Source organism: Cricetulus griseus, chromosome 4, assembly GCF_003668045.3.
Source record: "Cricetulus griseus strain 17A/GY chromosome 4, alternate assembly CriGri-PICRH-1.0, whole genome shotgun sequence".
Taxonomy (NCBI): Eukaryota; Metazoa; Chordata; class Mammalia; order Rodentia; family Cricetidae; genus Cricetulus; species Cricetulus griseus.
In genome coordinates, this window is record NC_048597.1 from 134,697,394 (window position 1) to 134,712,742 (window position 15,349).

The 15,349-nt window shown below is 50.6% G+C and overlaps 1 protein-coding gene across 2 annotated transcripts in view; it reads right to left on the reverse strand.

Annotated features, from left to right (window-relative positions):
- The window catches only part of Dock6 (dedicator of cytokinesis 6), a 42,387-nt gene that overhangs the window by 15,785 nt on the left and 11,253 nt on the right, over positions 1-15,349 (reverse strand). For both annotated transcript variants that reach the window (XM_035443523.1, XM_035443522.1), the window contains exons 15-29: positions 11,661-11,753; positions 11,318-11,413; positions 10,054-10,194; positions 7,985-8,098; positions 7,708-7,878; positions 6,622-6,761; positions 6,363-6,532; positions 3,893-4,053; positions 3,401-3,583; positions 2,646-2,772; positions 2,207-2,291; positions 1,507-1,603; positions 1,225-1,359; positions 661-813; positions 250-408 (exon numbers count right to left, since the gene is read on the reverse strand). In XM_035443523.1, coding sequence (XP_035299414.1) covers positions 250-408; positions 661-813; positions 1,225-1,359; positions 1,507-1,603; positions 2,207-2,291; positions 2,646-2,772; positions 3,401-3,583; positions 3,893-4,053; positions 6,363-6,532; positions 6,622-6,761; positions 7,708-7,878; positions 7,985-8,098; positions 10,054-10,194; positions 11,318-11,413; positions 11,661-11,753 — 2,025 coding nt within the window. The remainder of the gene's footprint in view (positions 1-249; positions 409-660; positions 814-1,224; positions 1,360-1,506; positions 1,604-2,206; positions 2,292-2,645; positions 2,773-3,400; positions 3,584-3,892; positions 4,054-6,362; positions 6,533-6,621; positions 6,762-7,707; positions 7,879-7,984; positions 8,099-10,053; positions 10,195-11,317; positions 11,414-11,660; positions 11,754-15,349) is intronic.

Genomic DNA, 15,349 nt, shown 5'->3' on the forward strand with positions numbered 1-15,349 from the left:
AGGGAGAAAACTTATCTCAAAAAACAGAACAAAAGGCTTGTCTTGGTGGATCAAGCATATAATCCCAGCACTCAGGTAGCAGAGGCAGGAAGATGGCTGTGAGTTTGAGGCCATCCTGGGATATAGAGTGAGACTGTGTCTCATTACACCAAAGTTCAAATATAAATACCAAAAACAAATAAACCAAAAAGACACAGGGGCAAACCTACACGTTGTCCACAGTGGGAGGAGGGGAACCAGAGGCATCACCTGCTCAGCGAAGGTGCTGTCCCTCAGCCCTATGTCCTCCTCTGCGTAGGTCAGGATGGTCTTGAGGGACCTTCTCAAGTGCTCTTCACTGAAGTTCTGAGCTGTCCCCACAAGGGATGACAGGGACATGGTCACCAGCATCTTCACACGGGCAAAGTTCTGATGGAACAGGGAGGCAGCCAGTGTTGCCCTGAGAGCCTCAGGTCCCCAGCAACCCATACCAGGGTCCCTTAACCCTGCTGTCTTGACAGTTGCCATATGGGTTACCACTCCCCACCCACCTGTCTGTCCCACACTTCCCACACTCTGACCCCTCCCCCTGGCCTGACAACTAGATGATACTTGCTGATCACCCCTCTGTCCTATGGAAATGCTACCCCCAGTTGGAGCCCTGGACCTGGCCTCCCATACATGGCCAATCTCGAAGTTCTGGCGCATAAGCAGGTAGAGCGAGGCGCTGGCGTGCGTGCGAATGGAACTGATGCGGCTGCCACAGTGTCGCAGAAGCCTCAGGCAGAGGTCAGCACAAAGCTCCGTATCTTCCTCGAAAAGCAGCTCCGGGAACTGCCCCCAGGACCCCAGAAAGATACTGTTCAGTCCATTCTGATGTGAGCAAAGGATTTCCTGTGTCTACCTCCTAAAGCTGGGATGACAGGTATGTATTAACTCTGCACAGCTATTTATATTTTTGGAAGACATTTTTTTGGTTGTTCTTTTTTTGAAACAGTATCCTAGGCAGTCTGGGCTGGCCTTGAACTTACTATCTTGCCAAAGATGACCTGGAACTTCTAATTCTCTTGTCTCTACTTCCCAAGAGTTGGGATGACAGACAGGTGACAGCCACCATTCCAGGTTTATTCCTCAGTTCAGAAATGCAGTTGTGGTATCCATGAAATTGCCCAGCACACAGTAGGTGCTTAATATATGAGCTATTACTATCTCTATAAATAGTGGCTGCTGTTTAGGAATACTCACCTTGGAAACCAGTGCTCGCTGGGTGGCTAGGCCGTGCTGCAGGAAGAGGGCACTCTGGGCGCTGCCTAGACTGTACAGAACGACTTTCAGCACGGCACCCAGGATGCTCTCACGGGCCTCCGACAGCATCACCGTCTTCATGGAGGGGATTAGAAATTCAGGGGTTAAGAGATAAGGATGGTTACCTATAACCATCTGGGCAGCTGAGGGATTGTGGGGTCAGAGATCCTGGACCACCATGAAGGAGTGAGAGTTCTGGACAGACACTGGATCAAGTCATACCTGCACAATGATCTCCAGCATGTCCAGAACCACAAGGCTGGCCTCTGTAGCCAGATTTCCATCCACCAGGGCTTCATGCTCCATTTCATCCTTGGGCCTGGAGAGCAGGGGAGACCTTGTGAGGTCACTTGGAGTCAGACCATGTGACACAGCAGAGGCTTCTGCCACCCTTGGCTGTCCTTGGAAGGAGATGCTCTCTAGAAATTGGTCTAAACCAAGGAAATTCCTTTTCTACATGTCATGATCTTAGTGTGTTCCCAAAAGTTCTTGTGTTGGAAGGTTGGTCCTCAGCTTGTTACAAGATGGAGAGCAGGGGCATGGTGTGGCTTCCTGGTAGAGCCCCTGCCTAGAATTCCCCAGTAGGTTAGCAGCTGGAGCGTAACACTGGTGAGATCTAGGGTTTGATCCCTAGACCCACTTAAAGAGATAAAAAAGAGGTAGGGACTAAATAGACAGTTTTTGGTTATTAGGAGTGAGCCCTAAGAAGGGATTAAGGTTGGTCTCTGGTTTTTGTGTTTTTTGTTTTGTTTTGTTTTGTTTTTGAGATAGGGTTCACCGTATGGCCTTGAACTCACTGTTTATACTGAGATTACAGGCATACACAACTACAGCCCATAAGAAAACACTTCTGTTTTAAAATGGCCTGCCTCAGGCAGCTTTTCATGGTCATGAGAGAGAGAGATTCATCTTTGAAACCTACTTGTCCACACGGTCTGAGGTCTGTCTCCAGTGTGTGACACTCTTACGCCATCGAACATTCTCTTGGTTTCCAAATGGACTTCTCTCTGCCATGCACAAATGTATGTCCATAGGTATATGGAGAGGGAAAGACATGTAAGCACAGGGAAACATACACATTCAGGGAGACATTTATGTAGGATTATGCAAAGTGACACACGTAAAGACAAAACTTGCCCAGCAGACACCACCACTAGACCCAAATGAGCAGTGGGGGCAGATGGGAATCACATACACCCACGTAGAGAGCAGTGACACAGGAACTTTCGTTTTCCTCTCCTGAGACAAGGTCTCATATATAGCCGAGGCCTGGCCTTGACCTCCTCTCTTCCCTCCCCCGTCTCCTGAGTGCTGGCATTGCAGCTGTGCACCATCCCGCCACCTCTCCACCGTCAACTCACCTCTACTCCGCCGCACCATCTCCTGTCGCGCCCCGATGGTGCCCAGGATGGCCTCCTCTAGCCGGGCTTTCATGTCCAGTGACTTCTTGAATGTGAGGCTGTTGATCCGCTCAAATGCCTTCTTTCCCTGGGAAAGCAGAGAACTGGGGTGAGATGTGTTCCTTCTGCTAAGACCCAAGGTCACCTTGTCTTTCTGCTCAGGGCAAGCTCTATCATCAGGGCCCTCTGCCAGAAGACACAGCACAGCCCCTCTCTCCAAAGTCTCACCACCTCCAAATCCTCCTCCTCCCTTCCCCGCCCTCCTCCTCCTCCCTTCCCCACCTAAAAACCATGCTACCAAACTCCTGACAGCTTTCCACCTTCTCGTTCCTCCTTCCTTTCCTCTCTAACTTTCTCATTGTAAAGACAGAGCCTCACATAGTCCAAGCTGGTCTTGAACTCACTATGTAGCCAAGGATGATCTCAACCTTTTGAATCTGCCCTTTCACCCAAGTCCTGGGATGACAGGTTTATGTGACCTTCCCTCCTGTGCCACCCTCCTCATTGTCATTCATCCTGGGGATGGATAGACCTTATCCATGCTAGTCAAGCTCTCTGTCTGACCACACCCCCAGCGCAGTATTCTATTCATGAAGTCATGTGTCGCCTGACTCCAAAGCTGAGGACAGACACAGTCTACCTTTCATCCTCAGTCCCTAGAAGCCCATGCACAGGCAGTGTACCCCTTCCCACCCACCTCACCCAGCCCCTCACACCTTGTACTCAAAGGCAGCCAGACAGAGGTAGAGGAGGTCCAGGAGGCGTCCCAGCTGGGGCAGGGCCAGGTCGGCAGCCCAGCGCTGCAGAAGGGCTGGCTCTGCATTTTTCAAGACCCACAGCACACACACCAACAAAGTCCGGCTGGATTCAGCAGAGAGGGGACAGCCTGAGCGAGCTGCCTGGGTGCAGAGAGGGCGTAGAATCAATTTTACTTTCCTTATACAAGGTGAACTGTGGCCAACTGTACCTCATGACATGACATCCTTTTTGTTTTGCTGGAAACACAGGCTAGTGTCAAACTTACAACACAGTCTGAGCTTTTGATTCTCCTGCCTCTACCTCCCTAGGGCTTAGATCAGAGGTTCTCACCACTACACGCAGCTTATGTGGTGCCGCCTCATGGATGCTGGACGCAAGCACTCTACCAACTGAGCCTCATCCCCAGCCAACAACATGAAAGGCTCTATGGGGATGAGCCTCAGACTTACTGTTGAAGGTCCCTGGGAAATGCTGGTGCGAGAGCCAGGAGCCAGAGGCCCCCCAGCAATGGCCATGGCCACTGATGGGTTGATGGTGCCTCCAATGTCACCTTCACCTTCTGTGTCTGAGTCCAGCATGGAAGCCAGTCTTGATCGCTGCCCTGAACCCTCTAGGGGCAGAATAGGAGATGAGAAGAAAGGGGCATTGGTAAGCACCTTGCTTTAGCCAGGAGGAGCACTCAAGAGGCAGAGGCAAAAATATCTCTGAGTTCGAGGCCAGCCTAATAGTCTACAGAATTTGCTTTCATTACAAATTTCCAGTATTCTCTGACTTCAGCCACCTCTGACCAGGTCAGGTCAATAGTTGCCTATTGCTCAAATTTAATCTTTGTACTTAAAATATGGCTACTCTAGCCACAGCTTTATAGTTAACACTTGGACACATAACTTGAGGATTGGGCCACAGCTCGGTCAGTGTGTGTCTCAGCCTCCTGAACACTGGGTTGCATACATGGTGTGTGCCAGCCATGGTAGACTGGACCTAAGTAAAATTCCAGCCACACCCAGCTGGGTGTGGTCCCAGCTTGATGAAGGTGGTCAGAGCTACTATCTTCCCAGACACTAAAAGGAGCACCTCCCTGGAGAAGACAACACTGCTCTGGACTGTGGTTCTCATACACAATCTCCAAAGACAACACAAAATTATAAGACAAGTGGCAAGACAGGAAAATATGGCAAGTGACCAAGACATTCAAAGCAGACACAGAGAAGAGTAAATGTCCGTTAGCAATAAAAGCCAGAGAAGGACAAAAATGAGTCAAAGATGAAGAATTCCAGAATAAAACCAGTGAGATGCTGTGTCTGAGAACCCACGTTTGATCTCCAGGACCATGTACTGAAAGGAGAGAACTGTCTCACATATTGTCCTCTGACTTCCATATGTTCATGTATGTCTACTAACATACACAGAAAACAAATAAAAAAATAAAAATAGGGAGCTGGAGATATGGCTCAGTGGTTAAGAGCACTGGCTGCTGCTGGACATGGTAGCGCATGCCTTTAATCCCAGCCTTCGGGAGGCAGAGGCAGGAGGATCTCTGAGTTCAAGATCTGGTCTAAATGGCAAGTTCCTGGACAGCCAGGACTACATAAAGAGTGGTCTCAAAAACCAAAATAAATAAACAAGTAAATAAAACAGCACTGGCTGCTCTTCCAAAGGACTCAGGTTCAATTCCCAGCACTCACATAGCAATTCACAACTGTATATAACTCAAATTCCAGGGTTCTGACATCCTCTAGCCTCTGTGGGCCAGATATATATACATACATACATACATACATACATACATACATACATACATACATACACACGGTACACATACCTACACCCAGACAAACATTCCTACACATGAAACAATATAAAAGATGACAAAAATAAATAAAATTAAAATGTATGAAAAAATTAAATCAAATAGGATATTTTAAAAGTTAAAGGATACAGTGTCTGACATTAAGAATTAGGCTGGGAGATGACTAGGTGGCCACGCATTTGCCACGCGTGCATGAGGACTGGAGTTTAAGGGGCCCAGCACTCTTATCAATGTACATGGCAACACGTTTGTGGTTCCAGCCTGAGAAGCTGCAGACCTGGGATCCAGAGCAAGCTGGCTAGTGAGACGAGCTCTGTCAGCAAGCTCCAAGTCTGACTGAAGATGTCCTGCCTCAGTGGACGAAGTACAAGAGTGATCAAGCCTGATTCTTGATGTCAAGCTTTGGCCTCCACATGCATGTGTACATGCACACATACACACACACACACATAGGTATATACATATATGTGTATACACACACTCAAACTCACAGGCATGTGTGCACACACACTCACTCATATGCAGGTGTACACACACCCACACAGAAAAAAAAAACCCAAGAACTAAACAGATGGAGTTGATTGACACACAGGGAACTCAAAGACAGATGCACAGAGAGAACAGAAAGCACGGGAAAGCAGCAGACATGTTACACAAAGCAACACTCTAATGTGAGTCACTGGAGTCCCAGAAGAGAGGAAAGGAGGTGGGAAAATGGGAAGAGCTGAGATTTCCCCGTACTCATGGAAGGCATGAGTCTACAGGCCCTGCCCACATCCAAGAGACTAGCACCCTAGATTGTTCCTGAATGCCATGCAGGACCGCTTGCAGCTAAGAGTAGATGAGTGACCAAGGGCAGGAGCATGAGGTCCCCCTTCTCTCACCTGCCAATTGCCCACTGAGCGCTCCCCTTTCTCTCAGAGGGCCTCTGGACATGGGCTGGTAACAATAGCATGGTTCTCCACATGTGCTCCACAGTTCTCACTTTCCAGGTGGAGAGCCTGGCCCTGTACTACTCACCCTCAGGCTCATCAGCCTGATCAGCCTGCCCCCATCTCTGACTCTCCCACCCCACAGCCCATGAAACCCATCTTCCCCAGCCCTCTGACCGGCAAAGCCATGCAGCCGTGGCAGTGTGTCCCTTGCAAGGGAGAGCAGGGGCAGGTACAGCTCTGCCACCTTGGCCTTCACAGTAGTCTCTGTGTAGCGGGGGTCAACATCGTGGCTGCACAGCAGGCTATGTACGGCGCTAATGGCCTTCTTGTGCAAAACAGATGCCCTGTGGAATGACAGAGTGCTCAGCACGGTGCAGACATGGCTCCTGGCTCCTGTCACTCTGCTCTGGCCATACCCTGACCCCATGCTCACCCTTCAGCTTCTGGCTCCAGGGCGAGGGCCAGCTCTGTCAGCAGGAGTCCAGACAGGAAATGTTGCTGCCTAAAAGGCCCACTTAGCTCAAACATGCTGGTCACCTTAGGGTCAGGGGCCTGGCTGGAGAAGGTGGAGCTCTGCAGATGGGATGGTGGATGCCCAGGGTCAAGGGTCAGAGGTATAAGGTCACCACCATGATCACTATGACAGTAACTGAAGTTAGCATGAAGAGCTGGAGATGACTGGTTGGGAATGGGAAAGGTGAACCCACAGACCCTAAATCTGGATATTTCCCACTTTCCCCTCCTGAAAGTGCTTCAGGAGGGGCCGGGAAGAGGGCTCAGTCAGGAAAGGTGCACTCCACCAAGCTTAACCACCCAAGTTTGATTCCCCGCATGGTGGACAGAGAGAACTGACTCCTGCAAGTTGTTCTCTGAGTACTACACTATCATCGCAGCATATATGTGCTTCCCCACAAAGCAAATAAAAATTTAAATTAAAAATATCTCCCAAGAAAGTGTCATCATGATACTTTTTTTGCTCAGGTATTGTATGATGACAATATCAATGCAATAGTACTCAGTGGGCACAGGGTTAAAGATCAGAGGAGCTGGAGAGATGGCTCAGCAGTTGAGAGCACTGGCTGTTCTTCCAGAAGACCTGGGTTCATTTCCCAGCACCCACATGGTGGTTCACAACCATTTGTAATGCCAGTTCCAGGGGACCCAGTGCCGCCTTCTAGGCCTCCACGGGTACCAGGCATACATGTGGTGCATAGTCATACACGTAAAATAAAAATAAATAAAACTTTAAAGGTCAGAGGTGAGAGGCCAGGGATAACCCATCCATGAGGTGGTAGAGTCTGGAGTCCAAACTCAAAGACCTGAGAAACAGCAGACTGAACACAAGTCCAAGAACTGGATTTGGGACTCAGCTCTGAGAAGTCATGGGTGAGGACTCACATGTGAAAAGTCAAAGGTCAAGGGTGTGCCAGGGCAGTGGACCACAAGGAAGTGAACAGAGATGTAGAGGATGGGTAGAAGGTGAACCACTTAAGGTGAGGGGGGAGGGAGGCCCGCCTACCTGGGAAGTAGTGGAGGACACTGAGGGGGAGGGGGAGGCTGGGGGCGACAGGGGGCAGCAGGGGAGGTTAAGGGTCACATAGTGTTCGTGGCTACACAGGATGCGGGTGAAGTCCATTCGAAGGGTCAGCAGTGCGGCAGGGTTGGGGGCAGACTGCAGCCGAGTAGCCACCTGCAAGTCGGGGGAGATGCCGGGGGGGGGCGGGGGGGACATCAGCATCCCTGGGTCACATGACGACATCCGCCACACCCCCACACCCTCCACCATGCACACCTACCTGCTTGTAGTGAGCTCGTACCAGGCTGAAGATGTAGCCTCGGTCTGCTATGGATAGGAGGTCGCTGAGGAAGAAGGCCAGGCTAGCGTTGAGACGCTCAGCCAGCTCCATGTCCTGGGGACATGGGAACCTATCAGTCCATATTCATAGTGCCCAGCCTGGCTCTCCTCTGCATGACTTCCTTAACTCCCAGGTCTTCCGCCCTGACTTCCTCCCCCTCCACAATCCACTTACAATACTCATTTTACTTTATTTTTATTATTTGGGATGGGGTCTCACTATGTAGCCCTAGCTGACCTAGAGCTCGTTGCTAACCAGGCGGGTTTCAAGAGCACAGAGATCTACCTGCCTCTACACTCCAGAGCTGAGATCAAAGGCCACTATGTCACACCCAGCCCCAAAAGACATTTTCTTTTCTTCTCCCACCCACAGTTGGATAACCCACTCTCTATGTCCAGACTTCATAGTTTAACAGAATACATTCCCCAGGCTCCCTTGAGCTGATATTCTAGCCAATGAGATCAGAGAGGGGGTGAAGTGCCCTCTTTCATTGCTTGAAACTCCTGGAGAAACTCCGGGCCAAACTCTGGAAGCCTCATAGCCTACTTATATAGAGAGAAACACTTTGGTTCTGTTTAAACGCTTATCCTTGTGCTCCAGCAAATTAATATGCTCTAATGGTCCAGCACCAGAAATCATTCAGTGAACACCTATTGAGCATCTACTGTGAAGGAAACATGCCCAACAGTCTCAGGGGAGAAGTGATAAGCTAATATTACATAGCCCAGGCCAGCCTCAAGCTTGTGATTCTCCTGTCTCAGTCTCTCAAATGCAGGGACCACAGGTGTTCACCAAGACACCTGGCTGGGACGTCGCTGGGATTGTGTGACAAGGGCAGCATTTCCCAAACCTGAAATGTTCCTATCACATCCCCAAGTGAGTTTCTCTTTAAAAACCAGGAGAGTCAACCACGCTGGCACAAGATTTTAATCTTGGCACTTGGGAGGCAGGTGGTTCTCTCTGCGTTTGAAGCCAGCCTGGTCTACATAGCAAGTTCCAGGCCAGTCTGGGCTACACAATGAGACTCTGTCTAAAAATAAAATAAAATCAGAAGAGATGGGGTTGCAAGTTGGCTCAGAGGGTGAAAGTGCTTGCTGCCAAGCCTGATGTCCAGAGTCTGCCTGCCTCTGCCTCCACAGTGCTGGGATTAAAGGCCTGTGCTACCACCGCCCAGATTAATTTTTTTAAAATAATAATAAAAAAAAAACTGAGGAGACATTTCTGTAGGACATGGGCTGGATGGGAAGTGCAATGGGTGTTTCTATCTGAGGGGAGCTTTCTGGCTCTCACACACCACTACAGAAGAGGGCGACTTGGATTCAAATCCTTTTACCTCTTCCTCCCCAGCAGCATGGCACCAGGTTACACTATTCTGTCACTTTGTGCCTCAGTTTCCCTATCAGTAGAGATGACATTAATACTTCATGGATGACTGGTGAGATTAAATATGATCCAGCTGGAAGGCGATCAATAAATGCTTCCATAAGAATACTGTGATCTTGGCTATTGTTTGCCAGTCCCTGTGGGGACTGGAATTGGTGATCCTGGGGCCTCGATGATCATCAGAGTCTCAGTATCACAGCATCCATTTATCATGTTCCTGCTGTATACTGGTGCTAAGCTAATGGCCACAGGACGTGTCCCACACCCTCCTTATCCTCTCCACCTTTTAGCCCCCTCTGATTACTCTACATCACCCATGCTCACCCCTCATTGCCAAGCTGCAGCCCTGACTGACTCAGGACCCTTGTGCTTGCCATGCCTCCTGACTGTAGCTCCAAGGCCTCACCCATCTCACCTTTTCCTCCAAATCTGCTTTGTGAGGGCAGGGACTTGATCTGTCTTATTTGCTGCTGTGCCTCTACATCCAGACAGGGCTATGTATACCATAGGTGCTCAAGAAAGAGACCTTGGATGAACAGACACACATGACACACTACATCTCTGACTGCAGCACTGGTCCGTCCACCTGCTCACTTTCCTCCAAGAGGCCCTGAGTCCCTCCTCACCTTATGGACTCTGGTGATGACTTCCAGGCCCACAGAGGCCACCAGGGCTGAGATGTCGTCCAGGAAGCGCCCAGGGAAGCGCAGCTTGCGGGGAGTGTCCAATCGCTGGCCCAGGAGCAAGTGCAGCTCCATGCTTTTTATCTGCGGGTGAGGTGAGTGGTCAGGGTGTAACTTGAAAGGCTATGGGTGGGGCTGTCACATGGGCGATGCTTGAGGGCTGTGGGAGGAGCTTAAGATACATCGCTGAGGCTGAGGGAAACTGGGGTGCTGGACTGATAGGTGGTGCACTACAGGCCGGGAAGGGGAGCGTAAGTGGCTCTGAGCTAAGTAGCTGAAGCTGAAGGATGGCCTGGGCTTGACAGACGAGCAGCATCAGGAGCAGTAGGCTTGGGGCTGGAGAGACGTCTCAGTGGTTAAGAGCATTGGCCCCTCTTCCAGAGGACCGGAGTTCAGTTCCCAGCACCCACATGGTGACTCTCAGCCATCTATCATGGGATCTGATGCCCTCTTCTGGTGAGCATGTGTGCATGCAGATAGAGCACCATATACATAAAATAAATAAATCTTTTTAAAAAAGTGGGCTAAAGGGAGCCCTGACCCCAACGGATGCAGCCTGAAGGCTGTGGGCAGGGCCTGAGGAAGGGACTGGGTGGAGCCTGCGTGGGTAGCAGTGGAAGGGATCTGATGAGTCGGTGGGACCATCGGTGGAGCCTTAGGACGCAGTTTTGCCTGTAGAGCCTGTGTCTACCTCTTATTTGAGACTGGTCTCACCGAGTTCAGAGCAGCCTGATTTGGCTAGGCTGGCTTGTCAACATGTCCTCAGTCTGGGATTCCAGGCTTCCATCGGGTCCAGCCCTTTCTTTTTCACCTGTGTTCTGGGGACCTAACGGGTCTTCATGCATGTGAGGAAGGCACTTTAACTGAACCTTCTCCCAGCCTCTGAGAGGCTGAGTCGGGGGAGTTCAGGTCTCTGTCTTGGAGGACTATGGGAGATGGACCGGTGGGTCCAGGGGCAGCAGGCACTGGGGAAGAGGACACAAACTCACACTTGAAGGAAGCTGAGGGGTGTGCAAAGCCTGACCTCTCAGTGCTCAGTGCCCTGACTCTGGGTTGAGGAGTCCTCTCCAGAGAGGGGGGTTCATTGGCAAGGTGACCTCCATTTCTCCTTACAGAAGAGCCTCAAGGCCCTTCCTTAGGGTTTTTAAGCATAGTCTCAAGGCACTTTTTCTCTAAGGTAGGTCCCCCTGGATGGGGAAGTTCTCACCATGAGCTGGAAGAAGAACCAGGCATGCTGAAGGGCCACCTCGCGAACCGTACTGCCACTCACCACCCACTGCAGAGCCAGCTCCTCGTGCAGCAGCTGTGGGCAGGGCTAGGGTCACCAGGAGCCAGGGGCCACCCCTCCCACACACCCCTTAGGAAGGCATGACTTGGGGGATGCAGCCTGAAGCCTGGTTGTGGGGGTCAGAGCAGCAGGAGGTCATGCAGGAGGGGATGAGAGCAGATTCCAGCCCTGGCTGGGCTCTGGGTGTGGGGAGGAGCACTGGACCCCTTGCTGTGCGGCAGTGGGGCAGATATCAGATCAGCCACCCGACTCCCACCTCTACCTTCTGCACAGTGTGTCTTGGCTGAGGGGGTGGCAGGGACGAGGAGGAGGCCTCGAGGTAAGAGGAGGCACGGCTAGAGCTGCGGTCGATGTCCTAGGATGGATGGGATGGAGAGCATGGGATGGCAGAGTGAGTTAGTGATGGAGAAGAGAAACAGGGATGAGGCTTCATGGATGAGGAAGGGTGGGTCCACATGGGCATGGGTAAAGAGAGATGGGTCTTGGTCAGCACAAACACAGGAGGAACTTAGGTTAGGGTTTGCATACATCTCAGAAACTTCATTCATGTGTTAGAGATTTTGTGTTTGGTTGTTTTGAGACAGGGTCTCATGTAACACAGGCTGGCCATGTTGATGACATTTGGTGGTAGAAACTTTGTAGGTGACTAGCATTAGGTAAGGCTATGAGGGCGGGACCCTACAGTACTATTAGTGGCTTAAGAAGAAGAGGAAGAGAAAGGCAGGCAAGGTGGAACACACTAATCCTAGCGCTGAGGACGCTGAGGCAGGAGGATGGTGAGTTCCAAGTCAAGGGGGATCCTTGTCTCACAATAAAGGGAAGAGAAAGGAAAAGAAGGAAGAAAGGGAGGGAGAAGGAGAAAGTAGGGGGAGAGAAGGGAGACAGCCAAGTTAACTCACTGCCTCTGACACTATGGGCTAGCCTTCACCACATGATATAGCACGAAGAGGCCCATGCTTAGAGCAGCACTTAGCATCCAGAGGCATGAATTAACTAGTTATGCTTTGTTAGTTAGTTTGTATTTCAAAGCAGGGCTTCTCTGTGTAGTCCTGGCTATCCTAGAAATCCCAGAGTACTGGGATTAATGTGTGTGCCGCCACCGCCCAGCTAGTTAGTCTTTAAAAATGAGCTGAGACAATGGGTGGGGCCATACAGGCAACGGGGGAGACAGGTCGTTGTGATGGGTTTGTGCTGTGTGAGGACATGGGGCAGGTGAAGGAGCAGTTGAAATCAGATGTGTTGAGAAAAGAGGGAGCTGGACATGGTGGGGTACACCTGTCATCCCACCACTCAGGAGGCCGAGGCAGTAACAGTGTGACTTCCGAACCATAATGGACTACACAGCAAGAATTTGTCTCAAAACACAACAGCCAAACCAAACAACACTCCACAAAACACAGAACAAACAACAAAAACAAGGACGGGGATTTGGCCCAGTGATAGAGCACTTGACTTTGCATGAACGAGGCCCTGGGTTTCATCCCCAGCACTCAGGGAAAAAAAGAAAAGAAAAAGGGGTGTGCTGGGAAGGATGGAGTCAGGAGTAACAGTGAAGAGCACGCGATGGCATGGGGTGAGTGCCAGGGTGCAGCAGAGACAAAGGCTGGCCAAGGCCCAAAGTTAGGGACCATTGTAGACAGGGGAATGGAATTTTTGATGGAGGAGGCCAGAGGTAGCAGAGGACCCAGTACTAGGTCAAGAGTTAAATGGAAGGACTTGACCACCAGGTGGAGTTTGTGAACATAGAGGAAGTGTGTAGAGACAAGAAAGAAAAAGAAAAGGAAGGCAGGTAAGACAGTGAAGATGGTATATGCTAGGACTCTAAGGCCTGCCCTCCTGTTCCAGCCTTGCTCAGAGCCTCAGCATGCCCCTCTGTGAAATGGGTACAGTGGCACAAGACTCACTCTCCTTGCCTGGTTTTCTGGTCAGGAGAAAAGGCTTAGTGATGAGTTGGCTCAACAGCTGACACTTGGACACCTGTAGCCGTCATGTGCCATCATGCACTGCTTACTCAGCATGTCTGAGCCAGGCCACACACTATGAAGACCACTTCCTGCCTGGGACACCACCCTGTTACTACCTGGTTATCTCCTCTTGGCTCCCCAAAGACTAACTGACCTTTCAGGAGATTGAGGACAACCCTAATTAAAAATGCTAGGGGTGTCGTGTAATTCAATTTTGTTTCTAATTCAAATAAAAAATGATTTAAAAAAATGCTAGGGGTGGGGACTGGAGAGATGGCTCAGCAGTTAAGAGCACTGGCTGCTCTTGCAGAGGACCTGGGTCAGATTCCAGCACCCACATGGTGACTCACAACTGTCTGTAACTCCAGTTCCAGGGGATCTGATGCCTTCTTGACTTGTGTGTGTGTGTGTGTGCGTGTGGTTTTTTTGAGACAGGGTTTCTCTGTGTAACAGTCCTGCCTATCATAGAACTTACTCTGTAGATCAGGCTGGCCTTAGACTCACTGGGATTAAAAGCGTGCCTCATCGCCTTCTTGACATTCAAGGGCACCGGGCAAGTGCAACATCAACAAACATGCAGGTAAAATACCCATACACATAAAATAAATAAGTCTAACATATTTTTAATGCTGGGGGAAGGCTGGGCCTGAGCCCGAGCTGGTAGTGTTTGCCTAGCTTCCTCAAAGCCCTGGGTCCCATCCCAAGCCCAGAATGGACCAGTCACACAGGCTGAGCACATGACTTACCAATGAACTTGAATCCTACCTAGCATTTTTCTTTTGGGACAGGGTCTCATTCTCCAGCCTGGCCTCGCTCACTATGTAGCCAAGGATGACTTTAAACTACTGATCCTCCTGCCTCCCTCTCCAAAGGCTGGGTTTATAGTCATGTGCCACCACACTTGGCTTATGGGTACCAGGGATGGACTCGGGGCTATGTGTATGCCAGGCCAGCACGCGACTTGCTGAGCCCCAGCTTCCCTGCTGAAGTGCTGAAGCATCCACGCTGGCACTTCTGAACCTGCTCACTTGTTTGATGGATGTCTATTTCTGGGATGCCTACTTTAGCTCAGGGAGACCCCCCCACCCAGGCCCTACCCTATGCCCATGCCTGGGACCATGTTGCTGAGCACTTTACTAGGAGTCTTTCATTGTTTTTGCTGAGATGAGATCTGATGTAGCCTAGGCTGCCTTGTAACTTCCATGTAGCCCAGGGTGACCTTGAACTCCTGCCTCTGCCTCCCAAGAGTTGGGATTACTGGCAGGCACCTGAAAATTCGGTGTGCTATTATCATCTTAAAAATTGAGACATTCAGAGAGGCAGCCAATCAGCTGGGCACAGGACAAGACCTGAGCCAAGAGGGGTGGAGTCCAGGCCTGCTGCAGGTAAGCCCTCCCCACACCAGGTACCTGGGAAGGGGTCAATGGGGAAACCCTTGTATGAAAACAGATGGGGAACTACTGGGGTCCAGGGCTACTTCACCCTCATAAGGGTTGTCTGTGCCAAAGGGATGGTTAGAGGTCCCCTAAAGCAGAGATGGGTTAAAGGGTGGGGGACGGCCATGCAGGTAGTGAAGTTAGAGATGGGGAGATTAACATATGGTTTGCACTCATTTACATACCACCACAGAGTCTTCTACTCTGCTGGGACTAGGGCTAGGGTCTATGTTTTTTCTCAATGTTTTTTTGTTCACTTGTTAAGACAGGGTCTCACTGTGCAGCCCTGGATGGCATCCAACTCACCATGTAGAGCAGGCTGGCCTTAAACTCACAGAGCTCCGCCTGCCTCAGTCTCTCATGCGCTGGGATTAAAGGCGTGCACCACCACTGCCTAGTCTTGCTTCTTAATCTTAATTTTGCTTCTTGGTGGTGCTGGGGATGGAACCCAGAACCTCATGCCTGGCGTTAAAGAACTCTGCCACTGAGCCACACTCCAAACCACACAGTGGCCTAATGGCAGCACAAGGCCCATTAGGCTGACCCGATAC